The following is a 20712-nucleotide window of genomic DNA, read 5'->3' as shown; positions in this document are numbered from 1 at the left end:
AGGACCCGATCACAGGATCCTGAGATCATGACCTGAGCCGAAGGCAGCGGTTCAACCCACTGAGCCACCCAGGCACCCCTGTGGTTAATTCTTTAATAAAAATGTTTAAGTTCTCCCTACTTTTCCCCAGGTCCTTCTCCATCACACCCTGTCCCCATGTGCTAATCCTAAGAAGCAATGCTCACTGCTCAGTTTTTAAGCCCTCTGAGCTATGGCAGAATAAAGGAAAAAGCATGCATGTGCAGATAACAACTGCACAAATTTAGATCCTGTTATTGTAAGGGACCCTTCCATCCCCTTTCAATAGATTTGGGATGCATGAAGAAAAGTTCAAGTCCTACACAACAGGGAAAAGCTAGAACACCATTATCAAAGAAAGTGTGGTTATATCTTTATCAGCATTGTTGAAGGGCCTGTAAATAAACATAGGTGACATGGTGAGAGCCCATGCACTGATCTAGCTGCTGACACCCTCTCCCCTACCTTCCACTGTGAACAGGTTGCTAGACATTAACCACAAAGGGGGAACAGGCTAGCCCAAGAGGGCCAAAGCAGGAAAAGCCACAGGAGGGAGTTCAGGCACTGAGTCAGACCCTGCACATCCCTGCCTCGAGAAAGTGGTCCATCCATCCCTGGACAGGCGCTAGAGCAAAGAGTCTTTTAGGTTCTAAAATAATTTCAGCATCTTCTTCCTAGGGTTACCCCTCTTTAGAGCAGTGTTTTTAGAAGGGTGTCTGCATCAGAATCATACTAGGCTTTTTCTGAAAATGCAGATTCTTGATTATTGCTCCTTATTTGATGAATGAGATCCTGGAAAAGCATGTGCATTTCTACGAAGCTCTCCAAAGTGAATCTTATATATGTTAAGCAATGGCAACATGGTTCTAGATCATTTACTTATCACCTTTGCTATGTACTCTCTTGGGTTAAACCATTAATAAGAGAAATAGAAGGAAATTTTGAAAAATAAACTCAACTCCTTTCTGTGACACCTACTGCCATGACCTCAAGGAAGACACTTAACTGATCAGGGTCTCTCTTTCCTCACTGGGAGCTTGTAGCTTTGAATAAGCTTATGGATGAAAATGCATTGTATAAATCACAAAGAAATAAATTATGTGATTTAAGATAATTGTTCTTAGCACAGTATGTGTTCACATAATACTCTGAGGTATTCCTTTGGATATAAAAAGCAAATCTAGTTTGAATATGCAATAATATTTCCAGCAAAAAGCTTTCATATACATAATCTCAGCTTTCAGCCAGTGTTTGGTTTCCTTCAGGGTAAAGTTCTCCATTTCAAAGAACAGTAGCTGCTCAATATTATGAGAACTTACCACATGGCATGCTACATACTGGATGCCTTCTTCCAGGTAATCCTCAGAACAACTCAAATTAGAAAAAAGGTTCAGAGGGGATAAGTCATTCCTCAGAGCTGTCCATGTACCAGTAGTAGCTGTCAGACCCCACAGCCCTTTCACTTGATCACTACGTTATCAGAATGATCATCATTTCAACCGGCAATCCTTCTGGTCTTTGAGGACACAACTCAAATAGCATTTCTAAGGTGATTTCATCTCTGAAACTACAGAAACACGATCAGCCACCTAACACACCTAACACTCATTCTGCCAAAGCCAAGTGAGTGAAACTGATGACCACAGGTGCCTCAGCTAAAACCCTCAGAATTAGCACAGCAGTTTTAAGGTCTCTGCCAACAAAAGGAAAGCTTATTTTCTCTCAGAGCTACAATGGCAGAAAGAGGAGTGTACCTCATAGAGCCTCAAAATTTTTCATAACGGTTCCTACATTCTAGCTGCTGAAAGTTAACTTCAGTCCTTAAATACAGGCTTCCAGGCTGCTACTGTAAGTCTGACAATGAAATTTGTAAAAGACTGTTCTTTTTAGTATTTTCTTTTACACTTAAAAGCAATGGGAAAAAAAATTGCATGTTTGCTTTTGCCTTTCATCAACAGTCTAATTTATTATAAGGAAAATTGGTGGAGAAAAGAAGGTCAATCTACAATTGCTAGTTATTAGACTAACAATTATGAAACCCTTAACCAGTATTTGTTTTTCAGCTTACAAGCATTCTGGTTGAACACTGTGATTCTTGGATTCATGATTTTTATCCACGTTTGGGTGTGTATATTCTCCCCAGTACTGAGTGTGTATATGTGTGCTCTAATTCCACCCCAACTCCCCAAAGGCTTACAGCCAAAAATCTGATACTGTCAGATTGAAAAGGCTTTGCTTAGCAAGTCACGTGCAGCTTGGCTGAGAAGTACAGAATGTTGGATCCTTTCCCCATGCGGCAAGGATGCCAGCTTCCCAGTCTCACCCTGAGCCACGCAGCCAACATCTGGGAAACATAAAATTTTGGAGCTCTTGTTTATGATACTTCCTGCTGTGTTCCTGGCACATCTGAACATGCTAAATTTTAACTCATATCTGAAAACTTATTTTTGTTGAGTGTTTGCCTTTGCCCCCCTATAGTGGGTCTGCTGGTGAGTGATACCCTTAAATAAAGGGAGTCTTTATAACTTTTATGGAATATTACATCTGCCCTTTGCTTAATCTCAGCCCTACTCTATCATTTGTGACACTCCCCCCCCAACAAAATCACAATTTATCCAAATTTACATTTCTTTAGTAGCTGATCAACAACTCTGAGTGAAGGTAAAGACCATAATATATTAGACTGTATCAATTTGATAGCAATATGTTTACAGGAACAGAAATTAGAACAAGTCACCATTAACAACTTTTCCTTGTGTAAATAAAGAATGATGCCACTCCTTTGCTGAAAGAACAGACAGGAAGAGTGGGTAAGTCATGACTCTACGAACCTCAAAAGTCGTTGTCATTGTGGGCTTATAGGACACATGGTTGGCCCTTCTCAGCTCCTTTATGGTTTCGGCTGGCATGGATTTAGAAAACCCCAGGCCACTCCAGGTATTTGTGGGTGTTCTGACTTCTGTCACCACTGGTTTCTTTAACATAGCTTTGGGAGACAGCATATAAAACAAATGTTTGGTATTTTTAATGTTTTTTCTAAAATAAAATATTGATGAATGTTGTTTCTTTAATATACGTAAAGAAATTATCACTGAATATTATTTCTTAACATGAAATGCCTCAGAGTACCTTCATAAAATACTTTATACAAAGTAACAGTAAATTGAAAAATGTTACATTATTTCTTTTTTTTGTTACATTATTTCTTAATTAATCTAATGCTAATCTATTCAACAAAACACATTCATCTCCAACAAAATTTGTGTAACTTGAACCTAAACACTGTAGGTTTTTTTTCATGAAGGTCTAATTTCTTAATTCAACATGACTACTAGGAAACTTTATGGTCATCTAGAAAAAAAAAATCAAAGTATTGATCGTTAACACAGCACATACCTTTGGTTGCTAATAGTTTCTTTTGTTCATAGTCAAATGCCTGAAAATAAAAGAGAAAAAATATCTTTATTGCCAGTCTGTCCAAATGTCTTGCCAATACCCCATAATTAGAGAACAAAGGTTTTGACTACAGCCCATGAATCTGTCTGGGACACATGCTAAGCTTTGTAGCATTAATATGATAGTAATGTAGCACAAGTCTGATAAATTTAAACATGTTTTCAAACTAATTAATTAGAATAAATTAACTACTTCTAATATGAAAGTGATAAGAATTAGAAATTTTTCTTCAAAAGGGAAAAAATCCTATTTATTGTGAGTATTTAACACACCAGGGCCAACAGATGCTAAAGTATAGTGAATAACCCAATAATAGGCTAAGTTTCCCAACATAAGGCATTACCAAAATGCTTTCTGGTTATCTACTGGTCTCTTTGGTTCTCTACATCCCCTCCTCACTTAAGTAAATCATGGCCTGAAACGGGATGATGTTAAGACAATTTAAATTATTTAGCCTAATTGGCACAGTCCTTACTTTTGAAGTGAGATAAATGACAAATGCCTAGCTTTGATCTGTAATGACATTAAAGCCATGCAATAAAATTAAACCTAGCTACTTCTTCTACTGGTCTAGGATGTTACCATTCATTCTTTCCATTCACAAGGAATAAGTGACTTCAGTCATACGTCTACCAAGGACCAAGGTAGGTCATTTTGAAGAAAGCAGTCCAGACACAGCTACATCTCAAATGCAAACCCAGTGTTCTCAGCTCTCCAATTTAGGGACTATGTAAGGTTTGATTTAAGAATGTCTTAAAGGTCTACCAAGAGGGCCAAGAACCAGTTGGTGAGAGCTCTTTTGACCCTTCCTCTAGGAGGCCTATACCATTAGATCTAGCATGCCTGTATAATGTATGGTCTGAAACAGTATTTCTGAGAGAGAAATGTGCTACAAATAAAAATTAGGCCAGAATTATAAAAGTAAATGGGCTGACCCAGACAAACTAAGATGTGTGATTAACTCTAAGAAAATGACAGTAAATCAGGAGAGCCAGATTTTCAGATAACATAGTTTGGTGTTTTTAAAATTATAGGTCTAAAATGGCATTGGGAATTAAAATCAACCTTTAATGATTAGATCCTAAATTCACCTGTTCAGTAAATATTGAGTGTCTTCTGGTTAAAGAGATTATGTTGCTCTTTGTAGAAGAATACAACAATGCATCAACAAGGGTCTAGAGCCTCAAAACACACAGAATCTTAGCAGGGATGTGTTTAAGAAAAAAATAAATGACTACAAAATAAATTAGGAAGTGAGGTAAATGTGAAGAGAGAGCTAGAGATGCAGTGTTCCAAGAAGGGTCAGGAGGCAGAGATCATTTTTAGGTGCAGGAATCAGTGAAATCTTCAGTCTTTCTCTGTCAATGCTTGGTGACTACTACCATTGAATTTTTAGCAATTTAAAAAGTTAGCTCTTCATTAAGAGCATAAATACATCTAAGTTAAAACTCTTTCACCAAGAACATTCTCATCCATCCTAAAAGAAAGGAATGTGAAAACGATTCACTAGGTATAAATCTGATGGAAAAGAAGAGAACTACAAGAGGGACAAAAACCAAAAGGAATCATACAGGGAATGAGGTACTTCGTATAATGAAAGCTTTAATTTATATTAACTGAAAATAAATCCATCAGGAAAAATGTAACAAATGTGTTTTTTTTTAACTTTGACACTTTAAAAAAGACACAGGTTTTATAAAAACATTCATCTAATAACTTATAAAAATGTTCAAATGTGAAGGATTAAAAAAACAGACAAGCAGGACTGAACTGCAGTTTTCACTAAAATTATAGAGGTATAATTTAGTGACATAAATTACTTCTTTTGACATAGCAGTGACAGCTTGTTTTTAAGATTCTGTGAAAAGCTTTCTCCTTTTCTGGGGAGATGGGGGAGACTGGAGATAATAAATCTTCTACTATAAAGTAGGAAAGTCTACCCAGTAATTCTGACACTGAAATTAAAATGTTTATAAGAGTCTCTAAAAGCACAAAGTACGAAATCCTTCTTTCTCATATTGTCAAATTTCTGAATTTTATGATCAATAGTCTATTTTGAGTTACTGGCCTAATACTTTAAAAATGGATACAGAGAGGATCCCTGCTGAAGAAATTGTTTAATATGATCATACATCTCTCAACTAACATAGTCTTCAATAATACCTGGCATCTACTTTCAAAAACCTAAACTTCACTTTAATTATTTTTATAACTATCTAAATGACACCAAATTTATTATCTCCATTAAGCACATAGAAAGATATATTTATCCAAGACTATGTTATGAGGCAGTGATACTTAAAAATAACAGTTTTTACATTTATCTAAACTTCAAGTAACAGAGAAATAATATCATTTACATAAGACATAGCGACACAGACCATCTTATTGTGAATTTTAATACACTTTAAAGAATTCTTCTTATTCAAGCTTTTTATTTTTAATGTTTATTGCAAAACCAATTCCTAACTACTACCTATATATTTAAATTTAATTTTGACTAGGGTGCTGAAGGAAAACCAAATTTCTGCTCTATTGTTAAACATTTGCTGAATTCCCCATTCCCTAAGTTACCACCCCACATCTAGATAACTCTCCCATTTCTCCTCATTACCTGCATGTTGACATACGACGGCCGTGGGGCCAGACGGGCCCTTTCGGAGTTTTGCTGGGCAGCTGCGGCCCTCTCCGCGGCACGCTCACTTCCGGGAGCCTTCTTGTCAGCCAAAGGGCTTTCTGCAGCACTCAGCTCAGAGTCGGAGAGCAACCTGTCAGTGCTGCTGTGAAACAGTTCGGAATTTAACAGTCCGTGTTTATATACAAATGTACTGAATGTTTCCTATGTGCACGTTTACTCTATGTTTACCACTGTTAACTATTTACATGTATCATTTCATTTCATCTTCACAAGGCCGCTCTGAGCTAGGCAGTCGTATTATTCCCATTTTACAGATAACCATGTACCTCAACCAAGGTCACACCTCTAAGTAAAGGGTAGTGTGAGAATTTTAACCCAAGCATATGACTCTAGAGCTGGAGTTGAAACTATTTCATGACACGTTTTCACAAACATTATATGTAGTATGTTTGGCATATGTCTGTGATACATACAGAACAGACACACAGACAAGATTTCTAATTTGGATACGTCAAAGAGACAGCAATGACTCGTGCATACACAGTCTAAGCAGAAACAAATCAACCTGAAGGCATGCAGATGATCCAGTTCCTGTGTGTGAAATGCATAGGGTATTGCTAACAAATTTACTATGACACAGGTTTCAGATAAATAAGTATTTCCCAACACCTGTTCAGGGTGCATGGATGAACATAAAAATGTTCCTTAAAATAGGAAAAATGATCTGAATTGCAAGAATGGTAATGCCCTATATATGCACAAGTTCAAATCCAAGCGCACGTTAAGCTCAAGTAAAAGAGAAATAAGGAACAGTATTAGGAAAAGAGCTGATCTGATTGGTTCATTCTTTCTTTTGTCATTCACTGTTCCATTGTGCCAGGAGAACTGGGAGCAGGCTACTGGAATATAAGAGGAGGAGCAATGCACTTTGTTTGCTTGACAAAAGTTCCCAGTGGCTTCACACAGGACATCAGAACTGAATGCCAAGGGCCTCTGCAGGTTGGGCAGGCAGCGGCCTGTGAAGGCCCAGAGAACAGCGTAAGCAAAGCAAAGGATGCAAGCCATGTGCACGACTGGTGCCGTTAAAGCCAGAGTGTGACAAGATCAGACTTCCGTGTTCAAAAAAATTGCTGGAACAAAATAAAGGACCAACGGAGCTGCTGAAAGGGTAGCGACAGAGAGACCATTCTGGAGGTTGCAGCTTAATTTAGATGAGAGGTAAGTTCAGAACTTATTTAATGACGAAAGGAACAGGCATACCCTTCAAATGCTTCCACACAGGGAAGAAAGCAAATTTACTTCTCTAACCTACGCTGAATAATGTTCACCGTGGCTACTAGTACCACGTAAGGAAAAACACAGATAAAGCAGATTTGGACAAAATGGGAACGAGAGTAGTTAACTGATCAAAGAGTTTATAAAAGCAAAACAGATTTCAGTAAGAAACACAGGAAATAAAAATATAAAGGCTATATTTGTCTTAAGATAGTCTCCCCTGTAAGGATATACAAGAAAACTAGTAAGACAGTAGAGGAAATTGGGTAGATGGAGATGGAGAGGAGCAAAATCTTTCAACATAGAGGCATGCCACTGTATTGCCTTTTTTAAAAAGTGTGAATAGACTATCTATTTGGAAAAAAAAAAGAAAAAGAAGATAGAGTAAGGATAACACATTTGTAACTGTGCTATTATGGTAAGGGAGAGTTATAGTCACTACAATATATGTATTTATACTCATGGTGGTTTGTAATAAATAAAATCATGAAACTGTCAAGTATTTATTACCATCATTTGCAATTAACTACCTTGGAACAAGGAAGCATAGTTTAAGTTAGAAATTCAAAGCAAAACAAAGGAGAATTCACAGGAGGAAAATTTCCAACAGAAAAATCAGAGAGTAAATACTGCCCTATTGAAGAGCAGGGAGGATGTTCAAGTTTCAGAGCACAGAGACGGTTTAGAGAACCCAGATACAAATCCAATCACTATAGAGAAGACAGAAGAGTGAAAATTACCAGATAGTATTCCTTAGTAGAAATTTTAAAAGGAAAAAGAGTATTATAAAGAAAAATAAAAAAAACACTCTTGGAATAGATCAAACTCACTTGAACCAAAGAACACCAACTATTGAGTTTAAAACAAATCCAGCGTGTTAGACATTTTCTTTCAAAGGATCAAGGACTTTTAAAGATTAAAATACATACTGTAAGTGTGAGTTTTTTGTGCCCTGCAACAGTTCTACTGTCTGCCTCTTGGCACAGGAAACTTTGGAAGGACCCATCATCTGTTTCAAGTCACCAGCATTCCCAGAATGGGAAGGACTTCGAGGCATGCCTACTTCAACAAAAGCATCGTTACAACCTGCAGAAGGGATAAAGTGAAAATCCAAATGTCACCTTATCATCAACAACCACCTGAGATGGAAACAAATTAGAACCCAACTCAAGGGAGACCCAGGTAAAACAGCTTTCAGCTGCAAAGAAGACACTATAAATTCAGGCTGTCCCAAATTTCATTCAAGATGAAATTTAAAGAGAAGACCCTCACATTTTCAAAAGATTTATTAGGGGTGGAAGCGTTTTAAAAAAAGAAACACTCTACTTGGAAAAAAATTATATGTATACATTTACTAAATTGATGCTTTCCTCTTACACAATTACCTCCACTTTAATTTAGGAAGTTCCAATGTAATGGGAAGTGATTCTTTCTGTGGGAAGTGTTTTTCAGTTTATTGTGCCCTGTGTTCTTTGGAATTTCATTCAAGATGTCTTTCTGCATATTTGACGTAGGATGAGTCATAAATGGTTAGCAAAAACAGCTTGAAATCACCACAGAGACTTTACAAACCCCTTTATGTGGGTAACGTCAGTTCAGAAGGAAAGTTACCTTCCACAGGGTTTGACTTGGGAGATGGTTGCTCAGGTCCAGTTGTCTGTCTAGATGGGTCACTGTGATTCCCACTCAGTACTTTTTCCCCAAGTGACGAAGTGGCTATTGCACCATATTTTATATTCGGAGACTAAAACGATAACAGAAAATAACATACAGATATGGTTCCCATTCTAAAATTCATTTCAGGTGGAAGTTTAAACATATTACCAGTGGCTTATCTCTTAGAAACAGCATAGATCACACTCCTCTAGCAAAGAACGTTACCTGTGCATGTCCATTTAAAGAAGCAGAGATTTTTTTGCCTTCTGTCTGGATACTGTTGATATGGACATCGACAGGAGTCAAGCCAGGAGGGGGAGATGGAGCTGTGTGCCCGTAGGTGGGTACACCAGACAACAAAATATTAGTTAACGTGGCTTGGGCAGTAGAAGGAATCATAAGGTGTGGTATAGCAGAAAAACCTACAATGACATTTCATGCAGACAGATATTAGAAAAAAGCTCATATCTGACAAATATTACTTTATTATATTCAGTAAAACCAAAAAACTTCATTTTTGTTACTACAAATTCAGAAGAGTTCAGTTTTGATACCTCTCTGTAAATAGGTTTACCATTACTATAAAAACACAAAACAAAGTTAAACGAAACAATGTTAAAATCGAACCAGACTTGAGAGAATACTTAACATAAGCTCTTCACTGTACAGAGGAGGAAACTAGCTAGAGTTAGCCTGTCCATATGACTATCAGGCACATCTGTCCAACTGGAACCGACATTTCCTAATTATGAGGTCAGTTAGCTTCATGTGTTATTGCCACTGCTTCCTGCTCATCACACTCTTTTTCCTGATCTGTTTGTCATGTTGGAAGATTATATTCTACTTTTATTAAAAACTCACTGCTTTGTCATGCTTCATTTTAACTAATTTACACACTGGGGAGTTTCTCTTTAGCTGCAGTATGCTTTGAACCATAATTTTTCCCTAAGGAAATGGGACCACTGGTACATTTTATTTAAAAACTGATACCAAAAACCACACCAACATGCCTTTGATTGTACTTAAATGACACTCACCTGTGGCACTTGAAGTGTTAGCAAGCGGGGGTGCCCATAATGTGGGGCTGGGGGTGCCAGAACTTGGACTTTGCAAAGGACTGACTGAGCTATTAAGAGCATTCAAGAGTGAGTTTGGAGTTGTTGATGTGTTTAGAGATAAGGTGGTAGGCCCCAAAAGACCTGCAATAAATGAATGCCAAGTCAATATGCATACATTCAATATTAAAAATACAGATGGGCACCAATATTGCCATTTGGAATGCACAACGAGAGAGTCTGATATTTTCCAAATATAATATGAGTGATAGATTATCTTCTTTCGAATATTCCCAAGAGATACTACATGATACAACTCCAACACAGAACCCAGACTATCTACAAATAGATGCTGATCAGAACCAGAAGTTAGGTGTATGTAAATCAGGGACGCAGTCAGGGTTACTGAGCAATGCCAGCTGATTTGCATTCATTTCAACTGGCCAGGATGAACATACTTCTGCTCTAGTGGAAACTCATCTTTTCTTTTCTTTTTTTTTTTTTTAGATTTTATTTATTTATTTGACAGACAGAGATCACAAGTAGGCAGAGAGGCAGGCAGAGAGAGAGGAGGAAGCAGGCTCCCTGCTGGGCAGAAAGCCTGATGTGGGGCTCGATCCCAGGACCCTGAGATCATGACCTGAGCCGAAGGCAGAGGTTTTAACCCAATTGAGCCACCCAGGCGCCCCTGGAAACTCATCTTTATTTCTATCTATAACTCACTTGTTTTCTGTTTCCAAACAAACTCTTTTCAAACCACTTACAATTAGCAGAGAATAGGGGAAGGTTCTCCTGCAGTAGAATGACTATGTTTGTGAAGAGGCTGAATTATTTGGAACAGTTTGCTTTTATTTTGTCAAAACACACGACCATCCCTGTGGTCCATGTTCCATCTCAGTAAGTACAAAAACTTCCCTCAGAAACAATTTTTTTGTTTGTTTTTTGCTTCTTTTAAGGATTTAATGTTTGATTTAAGTAATGAAATTTCTCTTCAGGCATTTAAATATATTCTAAAGTAAAATATGAAGTTGTATATAACTTTTTCGTAATATTTAAAGTACTGAGTATTACATGATAGGAATAGACATGAAAACATTTCAGAAATTGAGTAACTGAATCTTTGCTCTGGTGCAGGAAGAACTTGGTTTCTGCCAGATTATCTCGCTGGCACTTCCTGACTGACATGCACGTGTTGTTATGACTGTTTAGTGCAAGGAACGATTTGGGGAGAGTAGAGGCCAAGGGGTAAAGAGTCTGTCTTTACTGTAATGGTGTCTAGACAGGGCTACCTGGAATCTTAATCATATTATAACCATATAATTTTTAAAAGCAAGAAATAGCTGTTAGAAAAAAAGAAGTGACAGAAGGTGAAGAGTGTTTTTTCTGTCTCAGATCAATACTGAATGAGGCAAGGGGATTTTGTAGGGTTATTACTTTCACTTTTCATATTAAGGCTACGGAAACATGTGCAAGAAAGTAGTGAGCCTGGCCTCACGGGAATATGGCAGTGAAACCCCGCCTGTAAGCCAGGACTCCACAAATGAGGCGGTACAGGGCACAAGTAAGAAGCGCCCCCCCCTTTTCTCAAAGAGCTACAGCACCGAGGGAGGATGTTCTTCCACCTTCTACTCTGTGCTGTAGATAGAAACACAGGTCACCGCTCCTCTTGGTACAGCAGCTAGATTCCCTGTGTCTGGATGAGGCCGTGATGACCACCGGGGGGGGGGGTGTTCTGCTTGCTCCCACCTCCCCCTCTCTCTACCCCTCATACAGATTTGCAATGACTTTTTGAAAAACAAACTGGATAATCTTTACCTCTAGGGATGGATGGCAATATTGCCAATGCAAGAGAGAATAAGCACATAAATTATAGTCAGCCTGCTCACTTCACTCTCAGTGGCATTCTTAATTTAAAAGAACAAACACAGCCACTGAAAATAAAAGAGTCAGACCTTGGTTATTTAAGCCAAAATAAAAAGAATCTAGGTACAAAATCTTTGGAGTCTAACAAAATACCCAAAATGGATGGATGTGAGTTTTGTTGCTTTTTCACCTAATCTTTGGGCCTGACATGGGAAAAAAAAAGAGCCTTTAAAAACTGTAGCCCCAGATGGTAGAAAGAAAGGGAACGGGCGAAGCAATCCCCCAGTGACTGAGAAGCGCTGTAATAATAAATTTTATACCTAGTCCAGTGAGTCCGAGGCCTGCCGAAGCTAAGATGTCCAGGCTGGGACATGCCAGGCCGGCAGGGCACGATGCTGGGGACGGGCTGGTTGTTATGGTAACCCCACTGCTTTCAAGTCCGAGGAGACATTTCCTTGCTTCATACATATTTAAGGCATTTCTCTCAACACTTTTCACAATCACAGACTATGAAAACACATAATGGGAAAGAAAAAGGTGACATGCAAGTAGTCTACAATGAACTGGGGAGGTGGGTGAGAAATGAATATGGTAATAAGGATTCCAGGAAGGAATATATTGATGTGGTTTTAAAATCAACTTAAAAATTCTAACCACTTATTTCTTAAGTTTGCTCCTTGTGGTAAAACCATAAAGGGTTAGTTATAATTTTCTGGGTGTGTCCTGTGTTCCAGGCACTGGGGTAGAAGCTGTATATAAATCTTGATGCTTGCCAGAAACCTTCTGGATGGGAATTGTGATTCACATTCAGGGAGGATAAGGGTTGTACCTATGGTCACAGCTTTGCTGGGCAGGGGCAGCAAGAGGACTGGACCTCAGATGGTCTGCCTGTACAGCCCATTCCCTTGGCATCCTCTCGCTGTTACATTAAAGCTTTCTCCCTTTCATCTCATTTTTACAAAACAACTCAAACTTGTCACCATATATAGACTGCATAGTATCAGTCACTTACGTTTGACATTTATAGACTACTAGTTAACTAACAGACCTTGAGGTACCCCTGTTCCTCACAGATGGCATATCAATGGCAAAGCTTATGGTAAAACAAACTTCTAAACAGTAATTTTTTTTTTTCTCAATGGACTCCTCTAGAAAATTGGAAGTGTGAACTCAAGAGGAGAGCCTCCAATGGGCAATAAAGAAAATTTGTGACTGAAAAAGCAGTTAAAGCAGTACTCAGCATCCGGGTCAGGCAGACAGAACTAAATGGGCCTGGGATGCAAAGAGGCTCTAGAATTCTCACTTTTCATCTATAGCCCCCTGACCTGGCTCATTTAGTACTGAACTCCAGGAGATCCTGCTGTGCCTGACACTCTTCACATGCACAAAGTCTCGTCTGGCTGTATCTTTCAGTCTTGGAAGTCACTGTGTCTGCAGTGACTCCAGTCAACTCAAATTAGTTAAGCATGACACTTCAGGACACATGAAATTAATGTCCTGTTCTCTAACTTTAAACTCATTTTATCACTTAGAAACAAACCTCTCTTTTTCTTTTAAAGTTTTCTTTTGATCAAGGCACGATTGTTTTTCTTAAGTTGGACACTGAACACCATGTTATTTACATCTATAAAAATTGTCTGTGATATACCTTACACCATGATACATATATAATAAGATTTATAGAAATTAAAAAATGGAAAGCACAACTGTTTGGGGTTTTACCTACTAGAATAAAAAGATACATTAATGTTATTACTCAGTACATGTTATTATGCGACTTGCTTCTTTTATTCCACACCATTCTTGTCCTTTGACTCTGGTACATAGGTCTCCTCAGGGTGTCTAACTGGATGTACAATGCCGGCGGACAGGAGGATATCAGTATTTTCAGTGTGATTAGAAGGTCCCAAATTGCTCCTCAGAGTGGCTATTCCAATTTGCCTCTTCCCTCACATTCTCACTAGCATTTACTATCATCAAGTTTATCCCATTAAATTTTGACTATAAATTGGAATTACTGAAATTTAGTAACATGTTAGAGAAGTTCCAAGAAGACTGAATGGAGGACACATCATTATTTACTTTTGATTATCATTATTAGTTTATTATTATTATTTTTTTATATGAACAAAACTATTTTTTTATTTTTAAAAGGGCGTCTTGCTGTTCAAATCTGTTTTAAATAGTACATAGAAGATAAAATAGATGAATGAATAAATGAATGAGAATATGAATACATTAATACCCTCAGCATATTAATGATAGTCATTCTTAATTCCTAGTCTGACAATTGAAAAATCTCTGCCATAGCTGAGTCTGGTTGTCTGGAGGACCAGTCAGGTGTTAGTTTATTATTTTATTAAAGAGAATGAACACCTATTCTTTAAATCTCTAGGGCTAGCACAGTGGCTCGCAAAGAGTATGTAAATTAAATATTTTAAAAATTACATTGAATATGTACACATACACATTTAAGACAATGTTTAGCCTTATCAACTCTCTGATAACTTAATAAAGCTGAAAGTTACCAGGTTGCAAATGAATAAAAACACGTCTTTTCTTTCTTACTCATATGTTTGTAAGAAATAATGGTCATTAAAAATGAACTCCAAAACCAACACATAAAGAAAATGATGATCAAAAATGAATGTTTTTACTAACTTATATATTCAAATAACCAAGTATAATATATAATGACATATATATTACATAGAATATTTAATTCCATATATATGAAAATATACATGTATATGAAAATAAAAAAGTAATCTAGAATGGGATATGATATGTGGTCCTCTGGGTCCAGATCTGAACCAACCTTGCTTGGTTGTTTCGGCTTTGGTTTAATACTGATGAAGACATCGAGCTGTTCCATCAACTGAGCAATGAACTGTGGATCAACTTCAATTTCTTCCTTCATATCAAACATCAGCACAAGGGGAAGACAACCCTATGAAATGTCACAGTAGAAAGTGTAGGAGGTAAAATGTTACTCATTTAAACATCTGATAATTTAACATGCCTACAAATAATGCAATAGTCTATGGGCTGAAAGAGTAAACCAAAGTACTAAAGCTCAATCACATGCTTTCACAAAGCTTAGGGAATTCGTGTGGAAATAATGCTGAGGGCACAAACTATTTTTTGAATGACAAAATTATATGTGTCTGAAGTTTCTGTTATAGGCCCTGAGTTTTTTACCCACTTTCCACCTTGGAAAATTCATCCATTCTCTGACTTCCATTTTGTTAGTGATGCCAGAAACTAGACACTGAACCACATCAAGGGGACTAATCCTGTGCTTTTGCTCAAAAACTTACAGTACTGGCTTTTATTGTCTTCTGAATGAAATCTAACCATGTTTCAGCATTTCAAGATCTCCACATTTTGACACAGCTTTGCTTGTAAAATCATAGGCCTGTATGTTCATACATCTGCCCCTTCCTCCAGGCTAGACCAGCCTCCTATTTTTCAAACGGATTCTATACTTTGGTCTCAATTCACCCAAAGGCTTCTTCACCAACTGAAGACCTACCTCTCTTCTGGTGCAGCTCCAACCTTACCTCCTTCCTGGAGTAAAGTGCTACTACTGTTTCTTCTTTTAGCTTTCTTACTTTTTAGCTCTGCTGAGGTCCGCACTTGTTTTTTCTCTGATGCTTTCTTCCCGGCCCCGAATCTACTAACTATAGGAATCTCATACTTAATTCCCAAGACACTCAGTACTAGCCCTACTGCTGGGTTCTGTACGTAAGTATCAGGAGAAGTAATAGTCAAATACACTGGAATTAAAAGAAATCACGGTGTTCCATTTTCCTTATGGATAAAAGTGATTTCTGTATTTAAAATGTATGTTAAGGCCTTTCATTTCCTTTAGAGATTTATTTATTTATTTGAGAGAGAGACAGTACACATACATGACTTGGGGGAAGGGTAGAGGGAGAAAACTCAAGCAGACTCTGTGCTGAGTGTGAAGCCCAATGTGGAGTTTGAGATCATGACCCAGAGATCATGACCTGACTGAAATCAAGAGTCAGACGCTTAACCAACTGAGTCACCCAGATGCCCCTAGGTTAAAGCCTATTAATTTATCCCTTCTTCCTCCCTTCTTTTATTTATTTTTTTTAAGATTTATTTATTTATTTGACAGACAGAGATCACAAGTGGGCAGAGAGGCAGGCAGAGAGAGAGGAAGGGACGCAGGCTCCCGGCTGAGCAGAGAGCCCGATTCGGGGCTCGATCCCAGAACCCTGAGATCATGACCTGAGCTGAAGGCAGAGGCTTTAACCCACTGAGCCACCTAGGCACCCACTCTCTTCTTTTAATATTGTACAAAACTGTATCTCATTGCATACTTATATTTTTGGTAGGTATGATCAAAGTATGAATATGAATTCCTAACTATACAGAATGCTTGAAAAAGTTCACTTAAAATAATACCTAAAGAAAAAAAGCAGAAAAAAGAAAATTATGAAGAGCAATCATAATCATCTTTGGACACGAATATGCTACCTAACTAGTGGTATATTAAAAGTATCCTTAATGTGATGCCCGGGTGGCTTGGTCAGTTAAGCCGCTGCTTTCGGTTCAGGTCATAATCCCAGGATCCTGGGATCCAGCCCCATATCCGGGTCTCTGCTCGGTGACGAGCCTGCTTCTCCCTCTGCCTGCTGCTCTGCCTGCTTGTGTGTTCTCTCTCTCTCTCCATCAAATAAATAAGTAAAACCTTTAAAATAATAATAATAAAAAAAGTATCCTTATAAATTAAGCTTGGCTAAAAAAATCATTCACAACAAAATAATTATGTATTATAATCCTTAAAGATTATAACAAGTTCTTATCTTTCAGATTTTCTGGGGTCCCTGGGTGGCTCAGTTAGCTAAGCATTGGACTATTCATGATCTCAGAGTCCTGGCATCCAGGATTCCAGAGTCTGCTTAAGATTCTCTCTCTGCTTATCCTACTGCCACTCCCCTCCCTGCTTATGCTCCTCTCTTAAAAAGCAAAAATTGGATTTTCTGAAAGTTTCTCAAAAACAAATTCTGCAAGTTATTATTAGTAAAGACCACGCCCGAGGCTTACTGTTTCAAATGTCACTAAAGGTCAATTTCTTGAACAGGAGAATACAGTGCTGTTTTTAATAAGATAATTGTAAGTCCACATTATGTCAGTCAATCCATTTTGTTAACTATCTATCAACCTATACACTGTGGTGCTGTTGTTTGTTTTTTTATTTCTTTTCAGTGTACCAGAATTCATTGTTTTTGCACCACACCCAGTGCTCCATGCAATACATGCTTTTAAATGAATATAGGAAGGACTGTGGGAAGAACCAAGATGCCCTTCAATGAACAAATGGATAAAGATGATATGGGCCATATATATTATGCCTCCATCAGAAAGGATGAATACCCAACTTTTATATCAACATGGACGGGACTGGAAGAGATTATACTGAGTGAAATAAGTCAAGCAGAGAGAGTCAATTATCATATGATTTCACTTACTTGTGGGCATAGGGAATAATATTGAGGACATGGGCAAATGGAGAGGAGAAGTGAGTTGGGGGAAATCAGAGGGGGAGACAAATCATGACAGACTATGGACTCTGAGAAACAAACTGAGGGTTTTGGAGGGGAGGGGGGTGGAAAGTTGGGTGAGCCTGGTGGTGGGTATTATGGAGGGCACGTATTGTATGGAGCACTGGGTGCATAAGCAATGAATTCTGGAATACTGAAAAGAAATTAAAAAAAAAAAGAAATACTGCACATTTTAAATAGGAAGCAGTAATGAATTATATAATGGCTATTTACTTCAATGAATTAAGACAAATATGTGGCTTGAATACCATTTTTTAAATTGTATCAGAGATCTGAGAAATGTTCACATGTTTCATGCTACCAAAATTTATATCTTTGAGGGTAAAAGGTATTTTTACTTTTCTGTTTAAATAGACTTTCTTTGTCAAATGCAGACAAATACTACATGTCAGGTGAAAATAATCACCCTGCATGAAATACAGTGCATTATTTCATTGTATACTCTTCTGTGTTTAGTTTAAGTTTTAAAAAAGTACTGCAAAGAACTTACTCACCTATGTAATGAAATTGAGCCTGTAAGGGATTACATACTTTATTCTTATTTTACTTCCTTTTAGCAAGAAACTTATTTGAGAAGGCTTCCAAAGTGTTTTCATAAATACCACAGTAGCAAGGTGTGTGTAGCCACATACACTGTACCCAAAGAAGTAAATAAAATAAAATGAAATTGTAACACTAATTTCAGTAAACCTACCATGAGATATTGCCTTGCAAGACAGACAGACTCAATGGTGCCCTGGAGGTAGACGGTGGATTTCTTCTGTGGATTACTAGGGTCAGGAAAGTGGATCTGAGCACCTGTTCTTTGCATGATATGTTTGATGTTGCTTCCATTTCGACCCATCATAAAGAGATGATGTTGAGCTGCAATGTCTAGTTGTGTGCTCACGGGAATAGCTGATGCCAGGCTCCCAGCGAGATGTTCCAACAGCATGGCAGTTCCTTCCTACGAGAGAGAAGAGCAGGAAAGAAATAATCCTATAGAATAACTATCCACATACAAGAAAAGACTCTAGTGCACTTCTAGTAACTATGGAGAGACTCAACACATTCTATAAACCAAAATGCAATTCGAGGGAAAATTCTGGAAAATGGATTAACTTCCAATCCTTTAAAAAATAAAATTTGCTTTGGGGCACTGGGTGGCTCAGATGTTTAAGCATCTGCCTTTGGCTCCGGTCATGACCCCAGGGCCCTGGAATGGAGCCCTGCATCAGGCTCCCTGCTCTGTAGGGAATCTGTTTCTCCCTCTCCCTCTGCCCTTTCCCCTCACCGCTTATAGTCTTTCATCTCTCACTCTCTCTCAAATGAATAAAATCTAAAAAAAAAAAAAATAAAACCTGCATCATTTGTACACTTAGGATGTTATAATGACCTCAATTACTGACCTTCACAGCCCTGGTGTTATTCTGAGACCCTCGTACTATCACCGTAGCACCGTACATTCGAGAACGCTGCTTAAAGGACACCGAAATGTTGTACGTTTGTGATATGTGCTGAATCGCGGGGGAGTTAGGATCGGGAACTGGTTGAAGAATCCCGGCGATGGGCAGCTCAAACATCAGCACCAAAGGAAGCAGCTCCTAAATGAAAGTACGAGAGCCCAAGCAGACAGCTGAATCACCACACATTTAGAGATGGGCATAGCTTATTCCTTCCTTTCTGAGGACGGAATTCTAACATGTAAATTGTTTTTATTAAATACATAAGCTTGGATGGAGTTTGTAAAGTTGCTCAAACGAAAGGAGTCTTTTGTGAAACCTGAGAGTTTGTAACTTAAACTGCCTGTGGAATTCTTCCTTGGGCCTCTTTTTCATCATTTTAAAATCATCAGAGAAACTGAGTCAGGTACAATCTGGAATCTCTCTAAGAAATATCTTCAACACATGCAAACAACTTTCGTCACTATTTCCAAACTACTGAACATGCGATTTGGTTATAAACTGATACATGAAGATATTTTTATTGCCTTATGATGGAACCATTGCTGACACTGATTTACAGTATTAAAGTAATAAACAGTTACCCGAATTCTAACTCGGGCAGATTCTACTCCGGCTGGTTGTCCTGCTATAGAGACCTGCAAAAGTAGAAAATACAAAGTTAGATTTTAATTGAGCCCACATCTGCTTTTCCAGTCCATCCACACCCTTGCCATTCAAAATGTCATCCAGGAAAGAACAGCATTGCCCTTCACTGGGAGCTTGTTAAAAATGAAGGATCTCAGTCCTACTTAATCCTACTTAATCATAATTTGCATTTTAATGAGCTCCTTTGCTGATTGGTGTCATTTGATTTACATCAACCCCTGGACTTAGCTAAAACTTCACAGTCCCCATAATGCCATCCTGTCCACTTTATCATTTCTCTGGTTCACTGTATTTTTTACCTTTTATTTAAACTTCTGCATACCGTATATCAGGCTTGTACTCTACATTACTGTACAATGTTATTGCTGCCATAAGTACTCAAAATATTGAACTACTTCATGCTAGGTGGTAAAAAATAATTATTGCTCCAACACTATGTCCAGCTCTCTCCTGGGATCCTCTGAACTTTCCCATGATCCATCAACTAAAGAATTCATCTTGCATGAGGGTAAAGGCATGGGGTTCTAGGGCACTGTTCCTAATAGACCATGCCCATGCCATACCAATTGTCAAATATTTTGAATACTGCCATTGCTTTCTATCTTCCTTATTTATGTCACTGTCACATCTGTCCCCACAGAGAAAAGACTGTCACCTTATTCATCTTTGTGGCTGACAGTTTCTAGAACTGTGATTAGAGAAGAAACTTCCAAATAACACAAATAATACTATCCAATCTTCACATACTGAAAGTGTATGGACAGGTGAGTTTCATTTGTTTTCAAACACAAAAACTAGAAAGAACGTGTATACACTAAAGAGATACATAATTCAGTCAATGTGAGGAAGACGGGCACCCGGGCACTGCCTCTGAGAAGGTGATGTGGTGCACCCTGGAGAACCATGTGTGTGAGGCTACAGACAGACTCCCCACAGTGGACGCGTGCTCGGAGTAGGCAGAGTTCCAGGTCCTTTCCTCACATTATGCTCTCTGGGCCTTGTCTCAGAGACTTCGCTTTACGTTGCCATCACATTTACGCTGCTCCCGCCCTGCTACAACCACT

The 20712-nt window shown here is 38.2% G+C and overlaps 1 protein-coding gene across 4 annotated transcripts in view; it reads right to left on the bottom strand.

Moving 5' to 3' along the window:
• The window catches only part of BICC1 (BicC family RNA binding protein 1), a 272291-nt gene that overhangs the window by 17895 nt on the left and 233684 nt on the right, over positions 1-20712 (bottom strand). For 3 of the 4 annotated variants that reach the window (XM_044239535.1, XM_044239537.1, XM_044239538.1), the window contains exons 6-17: positions 19585-19638; positions 18947-19141; positions 18253-18504; positions 14780-14911; positions 12282-12468; positions 10081-10242; positions 9269-9465; positions 8999-9131; positions 8317-8473; positions 6089-6254; positions 3415-3454; positions 2850-3004 (exon numbers count right to left, since the gene is read on the bottom strand). In XM_044239535.1, coding sequence (XP_044095470.1) covers positions 2850-3004; positions 3415-3454; positions 6089-6254; positions 8317-8473; positions 8999-9131; positions 9269-9465; positions 10081-10242; positions 12282-12468; positions 14780-14911; positions 18253-18504; positions 18947-19141; positions 19585-19638 — 1830 coding nt within the window. The remainder of the gene's footprint in view (positions 1-2849; positions 3005-3414; positions 3455-6088; positions 6255-8316; positions 8474-8998; positions 9132-9268; positions 9466-10080; positions 10243-12281; positions 12469-14779; positions 14912-18252; positions 18505-18946; positions 19142-19584; positions 19639-20712) is intronic. The other variant, XM_044239536.1, reaches the window with a different exon arrangement.

This window comes from Neovison vison, chromosome 2, assembly GCF_020171115.1.
Source record: "Neovison vison isolate M4711 chromosome 2, ASM_NN_V1, whole genome shotgun sequence".
Taxonomy (NCBI): domain Eukaryota; kingdom Metazoa; phylum Chordata; class Mammalia; order Carnivora; family Mustelidae; genus Neogale; species Neogale vison.
Note: the sequence above shows the minus strand (reverse complement) of the source record. Positions and strands in the feature narration are given on the sequence as shown.